Here is an 18,018-nt window from a genome sequence, read left to right on the forward strand (position 1 = left end):
ATGATTAGTTTCTCTAGGGTGGCCAAGAAGTTTTCAGTTTGCAGATGCTTTGAGGACCAGGATTCTATGTGACTGATATGTTTGTTTTTTCATTTTATCTAAGTTACATTTAATGCTTGAATTTATGTTATAATCTGTTCCTACTCGCATATTAAGGACCACCAATCCTCCTGAAATCCCTAGCAAGCATGGTTGTGGATGTTTATGCATTTGAATGTTGCTGCAGGTTCTATACTCTTATGGTTTTGTCTACTGCATTATTTGGAAAGCCTGCATTTAGGAATCTCATTTGCAATGGTCTTATCCTTGCTGAGAATGGGAAAAAGATGAGTAAAAGCTTGAGGAATTATCCTCCACCTTCAGAAATCATAGATGACTATGGAGCTGTAAGTTCTCAGTTTTAATGCATATGCATTTGGACTATTCTCCTCATTTCATCACTCAGGAAACCTGCTTTTTCTTGTTTTTGGCTTCAAGGATTTTAAGTTCGCTTTTTTTTTCCATATTGTACTTGAATACTTTTTCCGCTTGTACAGGATGCACTGAGGTTATATGTTATTAACTCCCCAGTTGTACGTGCGGAGCCTTTAAGATTCAAAGGGGATGGAGTCTATGGTGTTGTGAGTAGTATTTGTATTTGCTATGGGTTTTTGCATGATTTTGACACGATCGCATTCTTTTCACTGGTTTGCTAATCTCAATTTTAATATACTAGAGTCCTCTTTGGGGTTAAAGGGGTAAAAGAGGAAAGATAGTAAAGTTAAAGGGGTATTAAGGGAAAAGGGGTGCAAGAGAGGAAAGACAATAAAGTTGAAGGGGGGAGAAGAGGAAATACAATAAAGTGGGTTGTGTGGACCCCATTCTGCTTCAATCTTTATACCCTACAAAATTGTAGCTGAGTGAGGTCCACCGTTGTGTTTTATTATATAGATTTATCTTTTTCAAGCAAGTCATCTTCGATATCCTGGTTCAAAGTTTCATGTCATTTCAAAATGTTTGGGCCAAGACCAGAAAGAAGTGGTGACCCTGAAACATTGAATGTTTTGGAATGTCTCAGTCAAGACCATTTTTGTTTTTCTCCTGACCAAAACATTGGATCGAAATGAGATCGTAAGCCTTTTTTAAGTTTCCATTGTTGCAATTCATTCTTATCCATATTCTCCAATGTCTATGCAGGTGAAAGATGTCTTTCTTCCATGGTATAATGCATATAGGTTCCTCGTTCAGAATGCCAAGCGACTTGAGGTTGAGGGGTTTGCACCATTTTTTCCTTTAGATCAGATAACTCTTCAGAAGTCATCGAATGTGCTCGACCAATGGATCAACTCAGCGACTGAGAGTCTGGTTCATTTTGTCCGCCAAGAAATGGATGCATATCGGCTGTACACGGTTGTCTCTTACCTTAGATTCATTTGAAAGTTTTGAGCAGTAACATTTCTAGTTTACCGGGCTACTTCCAATTCCCCAGGGTTCCTGTGTCCATGCAACAATTGGTACAAGTATTCCAATGTGTTATATATGGCTCACCCTTACCCAAGAATTTCATAGTAAGAAATTTCACAACATTTTAACAAATTGCAAAGAACGAAAAATGTTTTAATATCAGAAGGATACTACACCATTATCTATATAAACCTTGTATGGGGCTTCCAATGGGCTGGTCTAGCTTAGCAGGTTTCTAAAGCTTAGCCCTTTGGTCCTAGTCATTAAAGTTTGTTTTAATAAACCCACCTGGCTTAGTATGTGGGACACTGTCCTTTTGCATGTAGCGTACAGGCATGCCTGAGGTCCCAATAAGCTGGCTGACTCTCATTAAGTTTCATGAGAAAACACGTTAAGTCGCATTAAGGAGGGGGGACTGGGAGTGGGGATCCCTACTAAGGGGGAATCCTACTAAAAAACTTCACATGAACCCACTCGAGACACGTAGTCTTAGACTAAACATAAATCAGTGTCTAGCTTAAAATGGGATTTAGATGGACAGTTTTAGGGCTTCAGTCATGGGCCAGGCTTGGGCTGACCTCAGCTTACCCACAAGCCTGGACAATGGACAAGCATTGCTGTTATCCTGTACTCTAGGAGTTTGAGGTCCTACCAAGTCTAATATCTAAATACATACTCATATCCAGTTGCCATGTCTGTATTCAGGTAACATAGTTTAGTGTTATTGCGTCATAATGGTGTTAATATATATATTTTTTATTTTTCATTTTAGGTGGTACCATATCTCTTGAAGTTCATCGACAATCTAACAAATATATATGTACGGTTCAACCGTAAGAGGCTAAAAGGCCGTACAGGAGAAGAAGACTGCAGGAGGGCACTGTCAACTCTTTACCATGTATGTAGGTTTTTTCTTCTGTTTTATTCCTAATTTCTGGATTCTTGTTTGTATGACATTCCACATGACTTCATAACAAGTTCTATTCAGGCGTAATATAATTTCATTTTCCATCCAGTTCTAGTGTTTGGTCAGGCCAATTAGCTTGCAAACTCTTAATTGAAGTACCATATGTGTGGAATTATAGATATAATACTTAGAAGTTTAAACAATGTACAAGTATTAAAAAGATAGAATTATAGAAATATATTGAATTCTAGAAAATGTGAAGGAAGATAATGGAAGGGATTTAGATGGTGTTGGGGCCAAAAGAGCATCTTGCCAAATCTATATAATGAGGCAGGACGGTCCCCTCCCCCTCTCCTTCCCTCTCTTTTGTCTAGATCTTTATCTTTCTACGAAGAGTGGTTGGGATTTAATCTCATAACACCGATCAAGGATAGCTTTCAACTTTATCGCCTTGCTCTTCTACCCATTTTCAAGAATACCCCTTCAACTTTATATGTTGCCTTTCCTCTTCTCCCCCTTTTCCAATAATACTCCTCTAACTTTATTGCCTTTCTTCCCCCTTAACTCCCCGGCACAGGAAAACTCTAGGTCAATACAAGCGAGTATAAGAGCTCTTTTTAGTGAGAGAAAATCAAGAAAATGACAAAAACATGAAAGCAAGATAGGAGAAAACTTATTTAAGTTTTGAAAACATAAAATTACCTGCATGGCTAGACTAAAGTCCATATCATACTCTCCAAAATAAAAAGTACATATCATGATCAATTAACGTCGCTGAGCCCTTCTGATGTGAGTCACCTGATCTCTTCTTTTAGTAGATACTTTGGTTCTGTAAGCCTTTAACTACTGTGAGATTGTTTATAGGTAATTAGACTTACTAGTTGAACTTATAGTTATTCTGGGATTGAGATACAATAACATAAGTTACTGTAGGAAGATTCAAATTTGTTGCTTGGAGTCTTCAGACACATTAAACATTAAAAGAATGAACATTCCACATGCAATATGAAAAATTTGCAGTTTACCCATACACATCTTCAACATGGGGCAAGTGCAGGTGCTGTTGGAGGGTTTCGATCCGTGAATGGATCTCTTGAGAAATTCCTTTTAGGGGTTGTTCATGAGGAACGATCTTTCTATTAAAAGTCAGCAAGAGAAGTACTTGGTAAATGTACCAGGTAAGATATACTTCATAAATGAGTATCTCCAAGGGAATTAAGGTACAGTCCAATATGAGATAAAAATAAAGAAAGTCGTTGAGATGGTCAGGCTTGTAACAGCACAACTGTTTGATGTAATTCAAAGGATCGAAAAGGCGAGAGGAAGGCCGAAATGACATTGATAGAAATAGCAAGAAAGGATGTGAAGACATTCCTTGACTGAAGATATATGACTCTAGACAGAGTAAAATGGAAATAGAAGATTCGTGATGTTGACCCCAGCATTTGGCATAGGACATTAGATGGGGATGATGATAATGTTGAGAAAATTGGTTGTCCTTTCTCACTGAATTTAATCTTTAGTCCATGAGAACCCATGACCTTGACTTCCTGGACACTAGAACATTAGCCTGGTAGCTGTTATTCTTAGCCTGGTAGCTGTTACTCTCTTTGAAATACTTCTTGTATATATATGATATATGCTAATAGAAACATAAACAGTTCTTCATATTTCTTTATAGTTTCTACTACACTGGTCAAGTAGCATTATTTGGGTTTTGAGCCCGGTTCATATTGCTTTATAAGTGCAGTTATCTAGTAAATTATTACTTTGTAGTTCCTTCATTATACATTTTCAATATATCAGTTATTCCAAAATCTGTTTATGTTTCGGATGAAAACTTCTCATCTTTTAGCTCTCATTTGGGTTATGGACCATAGGTGCTGCTAACTACTTGCAAGGTGATGTCTCCGTTCACACCATTCTTCACTGAAGGTCTTTTTCAAAACATGCGCAAGGTTGCCAATGGATCAGAGGAAAGTATTCACTATTGCAGTTTCCCTCAAGCAGGAGGAAAGGTATTTTTGTTTTGGTTTATCCAATAATGCTAGTAATTATCTCAAAATGAGATGTGATCTTTGAATTTTTTTTTTTTTTTTTTTGCTATTTTCTCACATACCGTGCACTGAATTCATATCTAAACTATATACTTAGAGAGATGAACGCATTGAAGAAAGTGTCACAAGGATGATGACAGTCATTGATCTTGCAAGAAACATTCGAGAGCGTCACAACAAGCCTCTGAAAACACCTCTTAGGTGTGCTTGTAACTTGTTTCTTACAGCTCCATTGTCTTCGAGTTTCTTATTTCATTAATTTACTCTCCTTTCCTTTTTTTCTCAACTGCAGGGAGATGGTGGTAGTTCATCCAGACACAGAATTTCTTGAAGATATCGCTGGAAAACTAAGAGAGGTTTGTGATTAGTATTCTAAAGATTTGTAGCTATTGCCAAGTCTGTCCTTTTTGGGTATATGAACCTTACGGATGCAACAATTAGTTGTATTGGAGTTATGATGTTTTTATTAGAACTTTTCTATGGTTTGTTTAATCTGGTGAGAACAACTATTAGTTACTAGTCTAATGGCTACACTCTTCTCCTTGATTACCTTTAATGGACTCTATTTGTATCGTTCACGTTATTTGAGTAGGGCATGGTTGGTATTTAATCTGGACCAGCACCTTTTTACTAGTTTTTCTATAAACCTTGCTTTCTCATAATTTTTCCACGGATGAAACTTTATTGTGGTTTTCATTTGAAAAAAAGAAATGTAATTATGTCCACTTCTAAAGCCTGGTTTTTGTGCAACTTGGTCTTTCTTCCGCATCCAATATAGTAGTGGATGGACAATTTTTTATTGTATCCGTCTGTTATTATTATTATTTGAATCTTTATCCTTTCTCACAAGTCTTATCTCTTTTAGGGTTTTTTTTAGAGTCTTTTGTGGTTTCGTTAACCTATAGCCCCAAAAGGCCTGACCATCCATTCTGTTTTTGTATCCAAGGTTTTATATGGTGTATGTTTTGGTCAGATTTGAGATGGAAATACTTGTTGGGAATATCCCCCTCATTGTGGAAGCATTGAATTTTTTTGAAAATGATGGAAAATTTTAGGAAACACTATTTTATATTTTAGGAAATAATACTGTATGCAACTTTGAGGTCATGGGTTCAATTCCAGCTTACCCACCAGGAAAAAAAATATAGTTCAGGAACTGATGATGAATATGTACTCTTTAACTGATTTTAATAGCCAAAAAAAAATAAAAAATTAAAGGTTTAAAAAAAGAGGCAAGATCTGCTGTGACATACGCCTTTTCCCCCTAATTATTTTTTAATGAAAAATATTTATATTGTTTTTTTTATTGCACAAATTGAATTGGACACATGATTAACCTGTTGATTTCATATATTATATTGATTGAAAACTGCAAGTAATAGTTTCCCAAAATTACATGTATTATTTACTGGAAATCTAGCCATGATAGTTATCAATTATTTTTGTAAAATTTAGAAAAGAAAAGCTATTCTATGGAATTGAAAATACTCTGGTAATGTTCCCTTCCATAACTCTCTTGTGATTTTTGGGGTTCAATCTAAAATTCCTTTGATGTCATTTGTACATTTTCCATCTCTCACTGCCTCTAAACTGACCCTTTATTGTAATAATTATTATTGCAAAGTTTCAAGAGTACCATGTTTTCTTGAGTTCTAATTGGACTATACAATATGCTTATTGTTAACATTTGTTGCTTTCTGTTCGATGGTTTCAATATCATTCAAATTTGTTTTGGTCATGTTTGCATGTTAGATTTGGTCGTCATCTCAAGAATTCACCCATTACTCATTATTACTGAGTTTTTTCACAAATTTTCTTCCTGTTGGCATCTAATGTTTTAATCTTCTCCCCTTGTCTAACAAATCTCCATTTATGATGTAGTATGTGTTAGAAGAGCTCAATATACGATCACTTGTACCGTGCAACAATCCTTTGAAGTATTCTTCTTTACGTGCAGAACCTGATTTCAGGTATATGTTTGACATTTTATTTTCTTGAAGGTGTTTTGCATGAATTCCTACTTAAACTTATTTTTCTTGGATTATCTTCTAGTGTGTTAGGCAAAAGGCTTGGAAAAGCTATGGGAATTGTTGCTAAGGAGGTCAAGGCAATGTCTCAGGCAGACATCTTAACATTTGAGAGAGTTGGAGAGGTTACTGTTGCTGGACACTGTTTGAAGTTGACTGATATTAAGGTTCTTCATCATTTCCCACTGTTTAATGATTCATGATTGCATTACGTTATATCTGAATGTGCTTTGTAAACATGTATGTTTATGATAAAGAGGCATCTGCAGCAGCAGAACATTGGAATTCTTTTTTAAATATAAAGATTTAATGGTGATGATGATGATTGTGGTGGACACAAATTTCAATGGTAGCAGAAAGGAATTTATAATTCTTTTCAGGCAAACCGTAAGGACTGCGGCCTTTCAGCAAGTACTGCATATCAGGGCTGGGGTCTACTTTAGATGGCTAATTAATGGCATATCTCTTGACAAAATTGAATTACGTTGGATTATAATAGCTGATCTAGCTCATTTTTTGGCTTTTGGAGGAAATATGGTAAAGCGTTCAGAGAAAACGGTTGAGAGCTTATAATACACCAATCTATATGAAACAGTCGTGCAATTTCAGAAGCATTGGTGTGTTGTAAGTAAAAATTGATGTGCAAATAGAATCTATAAAAAATGTTAATTAATCAGATGGCTGGAATGAGCCTCACCCTGAGGTGCACCTTGAGTGATAAGCTTCACATGCCTTGAAAAAACTCTGGTAATGCTTTTGGTTGTTATGGCCTCTATCCTTCCTAGTGCTTTTACATGCAATCTTCTGAAATTGCACTGCAACATGTTACTTGTAAATTTTAATAGAGAAAACTATTACAAGTAGTTAATGGAACAAATTCTTTGGATTTCCAGGTTGTTCGGGAGTTCAGGCGTCCTGATGATATTGCAGAAAAACAAATAGATGCAGCCGGGGACGGTAGAGGATTATCAAGGATCTCTTCCTTTATAGCATATATGATAACTAATATTTTAACTTATTGTTTGTTTATCAATCCATTATAGGTGATGTTTTGGTGATTTTGGATTTGCGTACGGATGAGTCATTGTTTGAGGCAGGAGTTGCTCGGGAGGTAATTATGGCGTTCTTTCCATAAATAGTTCTTTATTCTACTTATTACATGAATATTCTTTACATCAAGTTCGAATGGTTCATAGTCCCCCCCTCCAAGAGAAAAAAAAAAACTCTCTTCTTTCACCTTATATTTTTATTGCTCATTTAGTTTTCAATGTTCAGTTAATAATTAAAGTTTAATGTATTGTGTAGACTCTGGTAACAACATAATATAAATGTATTTGATAGAGATGATTTTCATTGTTTAAAATTTTCCTTTTTAATGAATTTGAAGTTCATCCAGAAAATGAAGTTACTTATTCCTGATGCAAGGACTGCTCTTAAACTTTACCGTATAGGTTGTTAATAGGATTCAGAAATTAAGGAAGAAAGCTGGTCTAGAGCCTACAGATATGGTGGAGGTGTACTTTGAATCGTTAGATGATGATAAATCTGTCTTGCAGCATGTTGTGGATTCACAGGTAAGAGTGTGATCGTAGCTTTTGCCATTGTAACAATTATCGGCAATAATTTTAATTAATTTAAGGAAATAGAATGGTCCCTGATGTTATCCACTAAATATCATTATTACTGAGCATAGCACAGAAACTTTGGCTTCTCCTGTTATTTCCATCTTCTAGTCTCTAAATCTTGAGTTGGTAAAATGGAGTTGTACAGAAAGGAGCACAAATCATATTTAATTGTGTTAAATTATCTTTTGCGAAAAAAAAAAAAAGAACCTGCCATCCAATAAAGAAGCTTATATTTCAAGTGGCAGCTGATATGGTTCACATATTTTTCCAACCCATTAATCCTCTCCTACTTGGCAAAAAGTGGCTGGTTTTGTTGACTTCTTTTCTATTTAAACAGTAAAAAAATTGAACGGCTATCATTCATGTATGGTGAAGTGCAATGGGTGTGATGTGGACAAGGAATTAGTCAGCACTTGATTTGCAAGAGAATGGAAGCCTGTTCAAAGAAGAAATCTAGATGGACAATCAAGGACACGTTCTGTATTTCTTTTCTTATTCTCTTATCTTGCAATCAAAAGAAAGATCTAGGGAATGATTATAAATCTATAATAGTTTGTAAGTTTTATTATGGTTTTCTTAAGAAACAATTTCCCAATACAGATGATCTTATGATAATTTGTCACTAAGATAGTGAATCAGGTTGAGCTTTTCTGTTCTTACTAAGTTGGTTATATGTGCAGGAGCATTATATCAGGGAGGCATTGGGATCTCCGTTGCTTCCTTCTGCTATGGCTCCACCGCATACGGTAAGTATTAAGCGCAGTATGTTTTAGTTACTAGAACCTCAATTTCTCTCTTAATTGCCACATATTCTGTCACTGATAAATTTACTAGGACCTCAATTTCTCTCTTAATTGCCACATATTCTGTCGCTGATAAATTTACTAGAACCTCAATTTCTCTCTTAATTGGCACATATTCTGCCATTGATACATCACTTTTATGGCCTTCTTGTGCCTCATTAAAGAAATTTTTTCTATTTTTTTTTGGGTTGGCTCATGATTGGAAGGCATAATTGTCCACAAAATCCAAGTAGAAATGTGGTAAATGTACCCATTATTTATTCTTCCTAGGTTGTTATACATTCATATGTTTGATCCTCAAACGTAGGTATTTACTTAATCTTATATCCATAGGCTTTCATGTGTAGCCCTTCATTGATAATCGATGTGCACTATTTTTCTTAACTGCAGGTCATACTTTGTGAAGAGAGTTTCCATGGTATTTCTGGATTGGCATTTGTTATTAGTTTGGCAAAGCCAACACTAAAATTCAACTTGGATGCTACTTTAACATTATATACAGGTTGAATCTCAAAGCTTTTTATTTCACTGGTTAATAAGGTTGCCTTGGTACAAAGCAATCAGCTTTGCTATTTTATTTCCTCTCATCTGATAGGATAATTTTTTTTTTTTTTTAATAATGTCAGGAAATTCAAAATATGCAGAAGGCTTACAAACCTATTTGCTGTCAAGGGATCATTCGAATTTGAAGTCAGAGTTTCAGCTTGGAAATGGCAAGGTTTGTTTGGCCTTGACTTGACGAAGTTTCTTTCAGAAACTAGGAAAATATTGCTCACTTTTCTCTTTTTATGGTTTTTAATAATGGGGTTTTATGAAATTCACATGCTATTTGTGCAGATCAAGGTAGACTGTATTGTAGATCAGCCTGCAGTGGATTTGATCTTGGGTCAACACGTTTTCTTAACCGTTGGAGATTTCTATTTGAGCACAAGAACAAAGTGATTTCCCTTGAACTAAGATTTATAATTTTTATCGAAAAAACAAAGTAAAGAGATATACCATGCTGTCAAAATTACAGTTATCTTGGCCTTTTTTTTATTTTTTATATATAAATTCAAACTTACGAATTTGAATATTTATTCATAACTAGGAAATTACATCCAGCTTTTATTTGTGTCTTGCAATAGATTACCAGTTGATAGGATACTTATTTTAGTTTGATGCTTGCAATCAAACTAGTCTATGAATTATCCATAAAGCCAATTTGGAAGAATCTTTTTATACTTCTTCATGTGGCTTCACTTTCGATTGGAAATAGATCAAGTTCGAAATTTTGTTAATAGTTTCCATGCTCGACGCAGAGCCACTCCTTGGCACTTCCAATAGCTAAGGTCACGATTCCTGCAATAAAAAAAAAAAAAAAAGACATTCGATGATATATTGGGATTCAGTGTATTGTGAACTCAACTATCATCCATCGGTCAGAAGTATGATATAGATGGTCCACTGGCTTCTTGCAGTCTAACCAGAGCCGATCTCTTAAAATTGGAGAAAGATGGTACATATTTTATTCTAAGGATCACTACCCCCTAAAGTAAAAGTAGTCTTTGGCTTGGATTCCAGAATCTCATTCTTCTTCTTTAAACAAAATAAAAAATAAAAAGTAAAATAAAATTTCTGGTATCGATATCCGTAGACTTTACCAACTAGCTGGCACCTACAAATCTCATTCTTATAATCCAAGTCCTGATTTGGATGTCCCGTTTGGTTCAGGTTATAAAAGTGGTTATTCCATAATTAAAATAAAAAAAAAAACAGAAATGGACTCCTCATTTGTTGCAATTCTAGAAACCTAGTTCTTACATTTTGAAATTCTGCTCTTATGCATCAAATATTCTGTATCACAACTGTTCAAAATTGGAATGTTCAGAACACTCTGGGTCTGGTATAGTTAATGCCATTGGGGTAAAAATACTAAAGGTACTGCTGATACTTAAAATCATCAATCATAAAAATTCACCCCAAAAATGGAGAAACCACATCAAAATCATGAAGCACCAACAATGCCCCTCTTCGACAACCCGTCGATGGAAACAATGTAATTTTTTACATCCCAACCCTATCAAGATTTTCGGAAACAGTCTTCATTCTCGGCCTCACCTCAGGATCTGCATCAGTGCATGCCAAGGCCACATGAAATACTGCCAAAACCTCCTTCTTCGCATGTACTTCCTGAAGTAACACTGGGTCTACCATTCCTGACAATGGGTTCTCCTCTTCAAATCCCTTCCTCACCCACCTCACTAGATCTGGCACTTCAACCGATGTTGATGTAGTTGGAGACAAGAACTCGGGTGCTTTCCCTGTTAGCAATTCAAGTAATACAACCCCAAATGAGAATACATCCCAAGTTTGTGTGGGCCGGCCACCAGATGCCCGAGCTTCAGGTGCTCGGTAATTGTTGGCACGCTCGGCTTGCATGGGCTTGACATAAGGGAGTGCCGCACCGAGGTAACCACCAGAGGAAGAAGGGTCACTGTCAGTGATATTAATCAGTTTGTTGAGGCCGAAGTCTGAAATGTATGGATTGAAATCACTGTCAAGGAGGATGTTAGATGGTTTGACATCTCCATGGACAAACTTCCGTGGGCTGCATTCGTGGAGGTATGCCAGACCACGAGCTGTTCCCTTGGCAATTCTTAGGCGAATCGACCAGGGCAGAGTCTCTGTTGGTTGGCCAATACGTCCTGCAAAAGTGATTTTATATAGAAAATTATACACACTAATAGGAAGTAAATATTAGAAAGAACCAAACCAAAAAAAAAAAAAAGTAGAATTCTTCTTCCATTTGTATGTTGTTTGGTGATTCATTTTTCAGCAATTTCCATGTTTACCAGTTTTAGGTGGGAATGTGGGACCAACACAATGCTGGCCAAAACTGTCTGCGTCCAAATAACAGGAATAGAGAAAAGTCTAATGAAGGGTAAAACAGGAATTCGGCCTCTTGTGCTAGAAAAAGAAAGAACATCTACTTTACTGCAAAATGACCTTTTTCAGAAAAGAATTGAAATAAATAAATAAAAAGATACCTTGGCAAAGTGACTTTAATCAATGTTTCAAATTTCAAAAGCAAATTCCAAAACAAGGGGAACATTCGTTAGTAAATCTTGTTGCAACTTATCGTTCAATCTTGACTTTAAAGTTAAAATAAAAAAATAAAAAAAATAGTTGGGACCTTTTTTTCTCTAAGCAAAGTTGATTTGATTAAAACATCCCAGCTTTGGTGAATATTGGAGTTAAACCTGATGTTTTCAAACTGATGGTATGCCAACTCGGTCTTCTCTAATAGATAAATTGAAAATGACGTAAATACCTTGCCTTCAACCCAAAACTAAAAATCCTAGATTTTTCTTTACAAAAACAAGTCATCTCAGTATGCAAAAAATTTTCCCCTACCCTTCAACCATAGGACTCTCTCTACTTCAACATTGACATTTACTTCAACCATAAGATTCTATTTACCTCAACCTTCAAACCTCAAGAATAAAATAGGCTTTTTTGAAGTAGAAAACGATGAAATTTTATATGCAAAATCAATAAATAGAATATGAGATTCAATAAATTAAAATAACTTACCATAGAAGATTGACTGGTTTTGATAAGAAAAATCAAGGCTTTTTTTGTTATACATTGAAAATGAGGTATTTATTTTATTCAAAATTAGTCTATTAGTAAAGACTAAAGTCCAAGAGACATGTCATCAGTATGAAAACATAAGAGTATCTCAAATATTCACCAAAACGATGAGGGGTATTTCTAAATTTCCTCCCCACGCCAGCACAACATTGGAAATGGTCCCGCAGGTTTCATGGTTGAAATTCAACTCAAATTATATTATCAAAAGCAGGGTTCACTCACCATAAGAAAACATATACATGTAAGACTAAAAAACAAAAAAAATTCATGCATGTGGACCTCGAGGTCCACATTTCAAAATCAGAAATCTTAGGTCCCGGATTCCCCTATTTAGTAGTGATCACCAACTCCCTATTTTACCCATTTACATGGGTCCCACCAGTGAGATCCAACATGATTTTGATGGCCAAAAGTAAACCAAGTAACAAAAAGTTCAGGTTTTTGAGTTTTTCCCAGAAACGTAACATTGACTGATAAGTCTAACAACAACAACAAACAGACAAAAAAAAAAAAAAAATAGAAAAAATTATATAGATCTAATGGTTACAGTTATCCTATCAGGTCCATCTAAGGGTAGATGTAATTACGTAGATTAATTAAATAAACATAGTAATCCAAAATTAAAAGAGAGAAAAAAAAAAACAGCAATTGTAATTGGAAGACTAGAGGAGGAGAAGTTGTTGGACTCACCACGAAGAGCAGATCCCAAGTTTCCATTAGAGATGAAATCAGTGATGAGAAGCTTTTCATCAGGAGCCCAATAATAAGCCCTCAATCTCACAACATTTGGATGCTTAACTCTTCCAATCGCTTGTATCTCTGCCACAAATTCCTTATACCTCTGCCCTCCCCCTTCTCCCAATCTCCTCACCGCTACTGGAATTCCATTACCCAACACAACCTTATACACAATTCCCAATCCACTCTTCCCCAAAACATAAGCCGAAGCTCTCAATAACTCGTCGAGTTCGAACGTAAACCCCTTATCGATCGCAACCAAATCCCCCTCTCCCCCTCTTCTCTCTCCATTTTCCGAATCAATTTCTGACTCATTGCTTGGAAAACCACTCAAATACGTACAAGAACATAAAGAACAGATTTTTAGGCCTCCGTGGCCGCCCAATTTACTTTTTCCGGTACAACTACAAGTATTCGAATCCTTCTTCTTCCAGTAGATATAAACGATTATTAAACCAATAAGTGCGACTCCAACAGCATCAGCTACTGAAATTAAGATGATTAAACCTGGTTTCAAACCTTTTTTCGAGTTTGAATTGGATTCTCGAGCCGAATTTTGATTTCTTGGAGTGTTCTGAGGACTTTGACAAAGTTTCTGAAGAGGAAAACCACAAAGTGACGGATTGTTAAGGAATGCGGTTGGACCTTGGTTTGCAAACGATCCGGATTGAGGGATTTCTCCGGTGAGATTGTTGTTTCGGAGATCAAAACTCACCGTCACCGGCACTTTGCCGAGAGATTTTGGTATTTCACCGGAGAACTGATTGAAGGAGAGGTTTAGAGTTCCGGATAGAGATTTCAGCTCTCCAAGTTCCGCCGGAACCGATCCGTTGAATTGATTTGATGATAGATCGAGTTGAACCAAATTCTCCAGATTCGGCCAAATTTCGGCCGGAAGCTCTCCGGAAAACTTGTTTTCAGCTATAACCAACCGCTGCAACTGATGACAGTTACCCAATTCTCTCGGAATCGAACCGGAAAGCGAATTCTTTGATAGATCAAGGTTTTGAAGTCTAGGGATATTGCAGATCGAAGGCGGGAGTGAACCAGAAAGATTATTACCGTTCAGAAATATACTGTGAAGAGCCGAAGCATTGAAGAGCTGAACAGGGATCGATCCGTAGAAATTGTTTCCATGGAGATTCAATCGCCGAAGGTAAATCAAAGTTCCTAGCTCGGACGGTATGTAGCCGTGGAGATTCCTGCCGGAAATGGCGAGTCCGACCACGCGTGGATCGGAGAATCCGGTGATGTTCATGCACGAAATTCCAGACCAGTGGCATGGATTGGCATCGTTTTCGTTCCAATCGGAGAATGCAGAGCTGTTGGATGGCTGATCGACTGCAGATTTGAGAGCAAGGAGGGAGAGACCATCGGGGGAGAGAGAGAAACTAGGGTTAGGGTTTTGGATTTGCAGAAAGAGAAAAAAGAGGAGAAAGAGGTTCATATTTAGAAGAAAGTTTCGATTTTTATTTTTTATTTTTGTTCTGAGAGGAGTTAACTAAATGAGTTGTTTTGGAGTCTGGAGAAGACGAACGAAGGTTTTAGAAGTATTTATGAGAGAGTGAGAGAGAGAGATTTGATTGTGGGGCCACCTCCCGCCAAAAGACTTCAACGGAAAGGGAGTAGAAGAAAAGCAAAGTTTAGTTATAAGTTTGAAATGATGGTGATGATGTTGGTTGAATTTTATTTTTAATTTTTAAGTGATTTTTCTTTTGATATGGACAACATGAAATTATGGTTTAAAGTCTGGGGTCACCCATTAATACAAGGTTGGAGGAAAATTATATTTTACATATAAAATCATATGATAGATTAGGGTCCAAACCATGGTCTTAAAACTTGGTTTTGCGCATCTCGTCTCGTCTCGTCCAGTTCAGGCTCGATATTGAGTAATCTCGAACGAGTTTTTCAACATGTTTGAGATCTCTTGTTCAAAAAATGTAAAAATTAAACGTGAGATATTAAATCTCGATCAAAAAAGTGACTTGTTTGAAGAATGATAGTTCTTGGTGTAATACCTGCCAAAAGTCCTATGAAGATTAACTCAGAAATCAGGAAGAAAGATAAACATGCATATGTTTGAATGAGATTGAGGAAGATGATGAATGGTAAATTACATAGTGAATTCAAATTTATGTCTATGCTCTTGGGGATTTTTCTCAACCCTTCCTCTCGTTTTGAGTGGGAGGGTTTTACAGCTCTGAGTCCGGGACATGTGTCATCTCATGGTCGGTCCAGGTGTATTGTCGAGTAGGGTAAAGTTGACTATAATAATCGATTGCATTTTTGGATCTTGCACCCATGTCTCATCAATGTTAGCACTCGAGTTTGACTCAAAGTATTTCAATGTATTAATTGTTGAATTGATTTGATTTTACTATTTGAAGATTGGTGAATCAAAAAGCATATTCAATTTTGATGAGTACTGTGAATTCTGTATTAATATGAGGATTTGATGTATAATCAGGCTCTGACTGATTTGAGGCTTTTATATCATTATACTAAGTTAAACAACCCTTATCTTGAAATACTTCTTCTCGTCCAACTAGATTTATCAATTATCAAGGCTCATCTTATTGTTCCGACTCGAGTGATCTAACTTCTTCACCAACTATGTGATCTCTTGCACTGAAGTGTCTGAAGTTAGGATCGGATCCTTGGGGATGTGAAGGGCGTGAATGGGCTCCACAATATGTATATTATCATTGCTCACTATAGTTATGATGATCGAGAGTCGAGATATTTGCATCATTCAATAGTGTACGATTAATATAAAGATCCACGTGGCAAAAGATAACAGATTTATTAACGGCAGTTGGGGTGAGAGAGAGAGAAGATAAAGAAATTAATGGAGATTTCCCTTTCACACACCCAACTCCACGACTCAACCGTCTTACACTAATTATGCCTCCACTCAAACTTCTCAATCAACATTATTCTATATCTCTGCAATTTATCACTTAACGAGAAATTGATTTTTATTTATAGAAAAAGTGGGATTTTATTGTGAGTAGAGATGATGATGTAAGCATGATGGGTCTATCTGTCTCTCCAATCATGAAAAATTATGCTTAGAAGCTACAACTAATGTATCATATTGTAAGGTTGGTAATGTTTTCTTCCAACTTTCACTAGAGTAGTTGAGTTGAAGGTATTTATTATTTATTATAGTTAATAACTATAGTATATAAATATATATCATACAAATATGTGGTTTAAGACATATTTTTATTATATATTAAGCTGATATTATCATAGAATAAGATTATTATTTAATAATTATTGAAGGGGCATGCATGTTTCTTCAATATTCAAAATTTTAAATATTATGTAATTGGTCGGATTTTGTGAGGGAAGAACTATAGTTTCCCTCTTGAGGTTCTAAAAATTGAATTTTTCTATCACTTTAAATTTCATGTAAATTAGAATGTTTGTTAAAGATACTAGGATGTTCAAGTTACTGCACATTTTTCATGATATTTGATATTCAAGTTGGCTTTGGGTTTTTATGATTTTTATTTTTTATTTTTTATGATGGATTACTCAAAATAATATATGTTCGTTGGAGAAAAAAATCATTTATTTGTTCCCATATACAATTAAGATAAAACTAATTAAATTGATTTTGCAGAACTTTTCAGCAGAGGTTTATTGGATGATAGGTCATTCAAACTTGAAGTTCCCCACTTCGGTATTTAGAGCAAGCCATGGCTTTAAATTTGTTAGGAACCTTAGCACTTGAGAAAAGGCATAACCATAGTTAGTAATTCTCTGAATAATTCGTAGATTGTACTTGAATTTTTCGAATGATATAAGAAACAATTAGAACTTCCATCCAATTCAATTCCTTGTAATAAATTCATAACTTTTTAACCTTTTTCATATGAATAATTATAAAAACACCCCATGAATTAATAAGGGCAATCCACATCATAGCCGAATTATTTTGTCTTATATGGGTCAAAAGTTTCGGAATTAATTGATTTTTGGTGAGGATGATCTCTATGATCATCCTCACCAAAAATCAACCTATTCCAAAGCTTCTAATCCCATCAAAACAAGTTCAAAGTTCGTAAATTGTCATTTTTTTTTTTTGTAAACCAATTTTGATGGGATTAGAAATTTCAGAATTAGCTGATTTTTGATGAGGATGATCTCTTCATCATAAAGATCATCATCACCAAAAATCAAGTTATTCCAAAACTTTTAACCCTTATAAGACAAAACAGTTCAACTCTGGTGTAGGTTACCCTTTATTAATTCGTGGGGTACTTTTATAATTATCCTGTTCATATTATTCACGATTTATTCTTTTTCCAAATTAAATCAATCTAAAATACCTTATCTGACTAGGGGTAAAAACATAAATTAATCCTTATTTTTATAGAAAAAATGTTTATATCTCAATATCGCATGATAATATATATTTATTATTTTCTCCTTGCACTTAATTTTTCACTCGTTTTATGTCTCTCTTCTCTTCTCTCCCCAAAGTCAATGAAGTAAGAGAGTATGAGCTGTCATGAGTTAATATTATAATTTATTATAAAAAATTATTATGTTCTTTTTATTTAAATTTGTTGTATTTGGTGTTAGAACATGAATTAAAATGTCAAATAAATATGTGTAGAAGTATCCATATTTTAATAATATGAGTTGAAGTATCCAAGTGTTCTTGATTTGTAATAAGACTTGAATGTTTGATCAATATGTATAAAATTGTTAAATTTTCTTGATTTTCAAAAAGACGAGTTAAAAGATGATGGCTTATGATGGTGA

General features: G+C 35.3%; 2 protein-coding genes across 2 annotated transcripts in view; one reads left to right on the forward strand and one right to left on the reverse strand.

The window, feature by feature from the left end:
• The window catches only part of LOC147398550 (tRNA synthetase class I (I, L, M and V) family protein), a 33,640-nt gene extending 23,659 nt beyond the window's left edge, over nucleotides 1-9,981 (forward strand). Inside the window, exons 12-27 of the mRNA XM_086447772.1 lie at nucleotides 227-386; nucleotides 537-620; nucleotides 1,177-1,389; nucleotides 2,216-2,341; nucleotides 4,231-4,368; nucleotides 4,505-4,608; nucleotides 4,700-4,763; nucleotides 6,289-6,377; nucleotides 6,460-6,601; nucleotides 7,328-7,391; nucleotides 7,478-7,545; nucleotides 7,886-8,008; nucleotides 8,740-8,805; nucleotides 9,253-9,364; nucleotides 9,489-9,580; nucleotides 9,700-9,981. Coding sequence (XP_086303898.1) covers nucleotides 227-386; nucleotides 537-620; nucleotides 1,177-1,389; nucleotides 2,216-2,341; nucleotides 4,231-4,368; nucleotides 4,505-4,608; nucleotides 4,700-4,763; nucleotides 6,289-6,377; nucleotides 6,460-6,601; nucleotides 7,328-7,391; nucleotides 7,478-7,545; nucleotides 7,886-8,008; nucleotides 8,740-8,805; nucleotides 9,253-9,364; nucleotides 9,489-9,580; nucleotides 9,700-9,804 — 1,750 coding nt within the window. The 3' untranslated portion in view covers nucleotides 9,805-9,981. The remainder of the gene's footprint in view (nucleotides 1-226; nucleotides 387-536; nucleotides 621-1,176; nucleotides 1,390-2,215; nucleotides 2,342-4,230; nucleotides 4,369-4,504; nucleotides 4,609-4,699; nucleotides 4,764-6,288; nucleotides 6,378-6,459; nucleotides 6,602-7,327; nucleotides 7,392-7,477; nucleotides 7,546-7,885; nucleotides 8,009-8,739; nucleotides 8,806-9,252; nucleotides 9,365-9,488; nucleotides 9,581-9,699) is intronic.
• Nucleotides 9,982-10,597: 616 nt separating this feature from the next.
• On the reverse strand, nucleotides 10,598-14,825 carry LOC147398551 (Leucine-rich repeat protein kinase family protein). The gene is made up of 2 exons (XM_086447773.1): nucleotides 13,189-14,825; nucleotides 10,598-11,549 (listed from the first exon to the last, which is right to left on the reverse strand). The coding sequence occupies exons 1-2, from the start codon at nucleotides 14,681-14,683 to the stop codon at nucleotides 10,909-10,911; spliced, it is 2,136 nt and encodes a 711-aa protein (XP_086303899.1). The 5' UTR covers nucleotides 14,684-14,825; the 3' UTR covers nucleotides 10,598-10,908.
• Nucleotides 14,826-18,018: the final 3,193 nt, after the last annotated feature.

This window comes from Akebia trifoliata, chromosome 7 (assembly GCF_017979445.1).
Source record: "Akebia trifoliata isolate Shusen 1 chromosome 7, ASM1797944v1, whole genome shotgun sequence".
Lineage (NCBI taxonomy): Eukaryota > Viridiplantae > Streptophyta > Magnoliopsida > Ranunculales > Lardizabalaceae > Akebia > Akebia trifoliata.

Excerpts from the sequence above, each read along its gene's own strand:
- LOC147398551 (XM_086447773.1), bottom strand. The coding sequence starts at position 14,683 with ATGAACCTCTTTCTCCTCTTTTTTCTCTTTCTGCAAATCCAAAACCCT. Across the intron at positions 11,550-13,188 it reads CTTGGGATCTGCTCTTCGTG|GACGTATTGGCCAACCAACA; the intron begins GTGAGTCCAACA and ends TCACTTTTGCAG.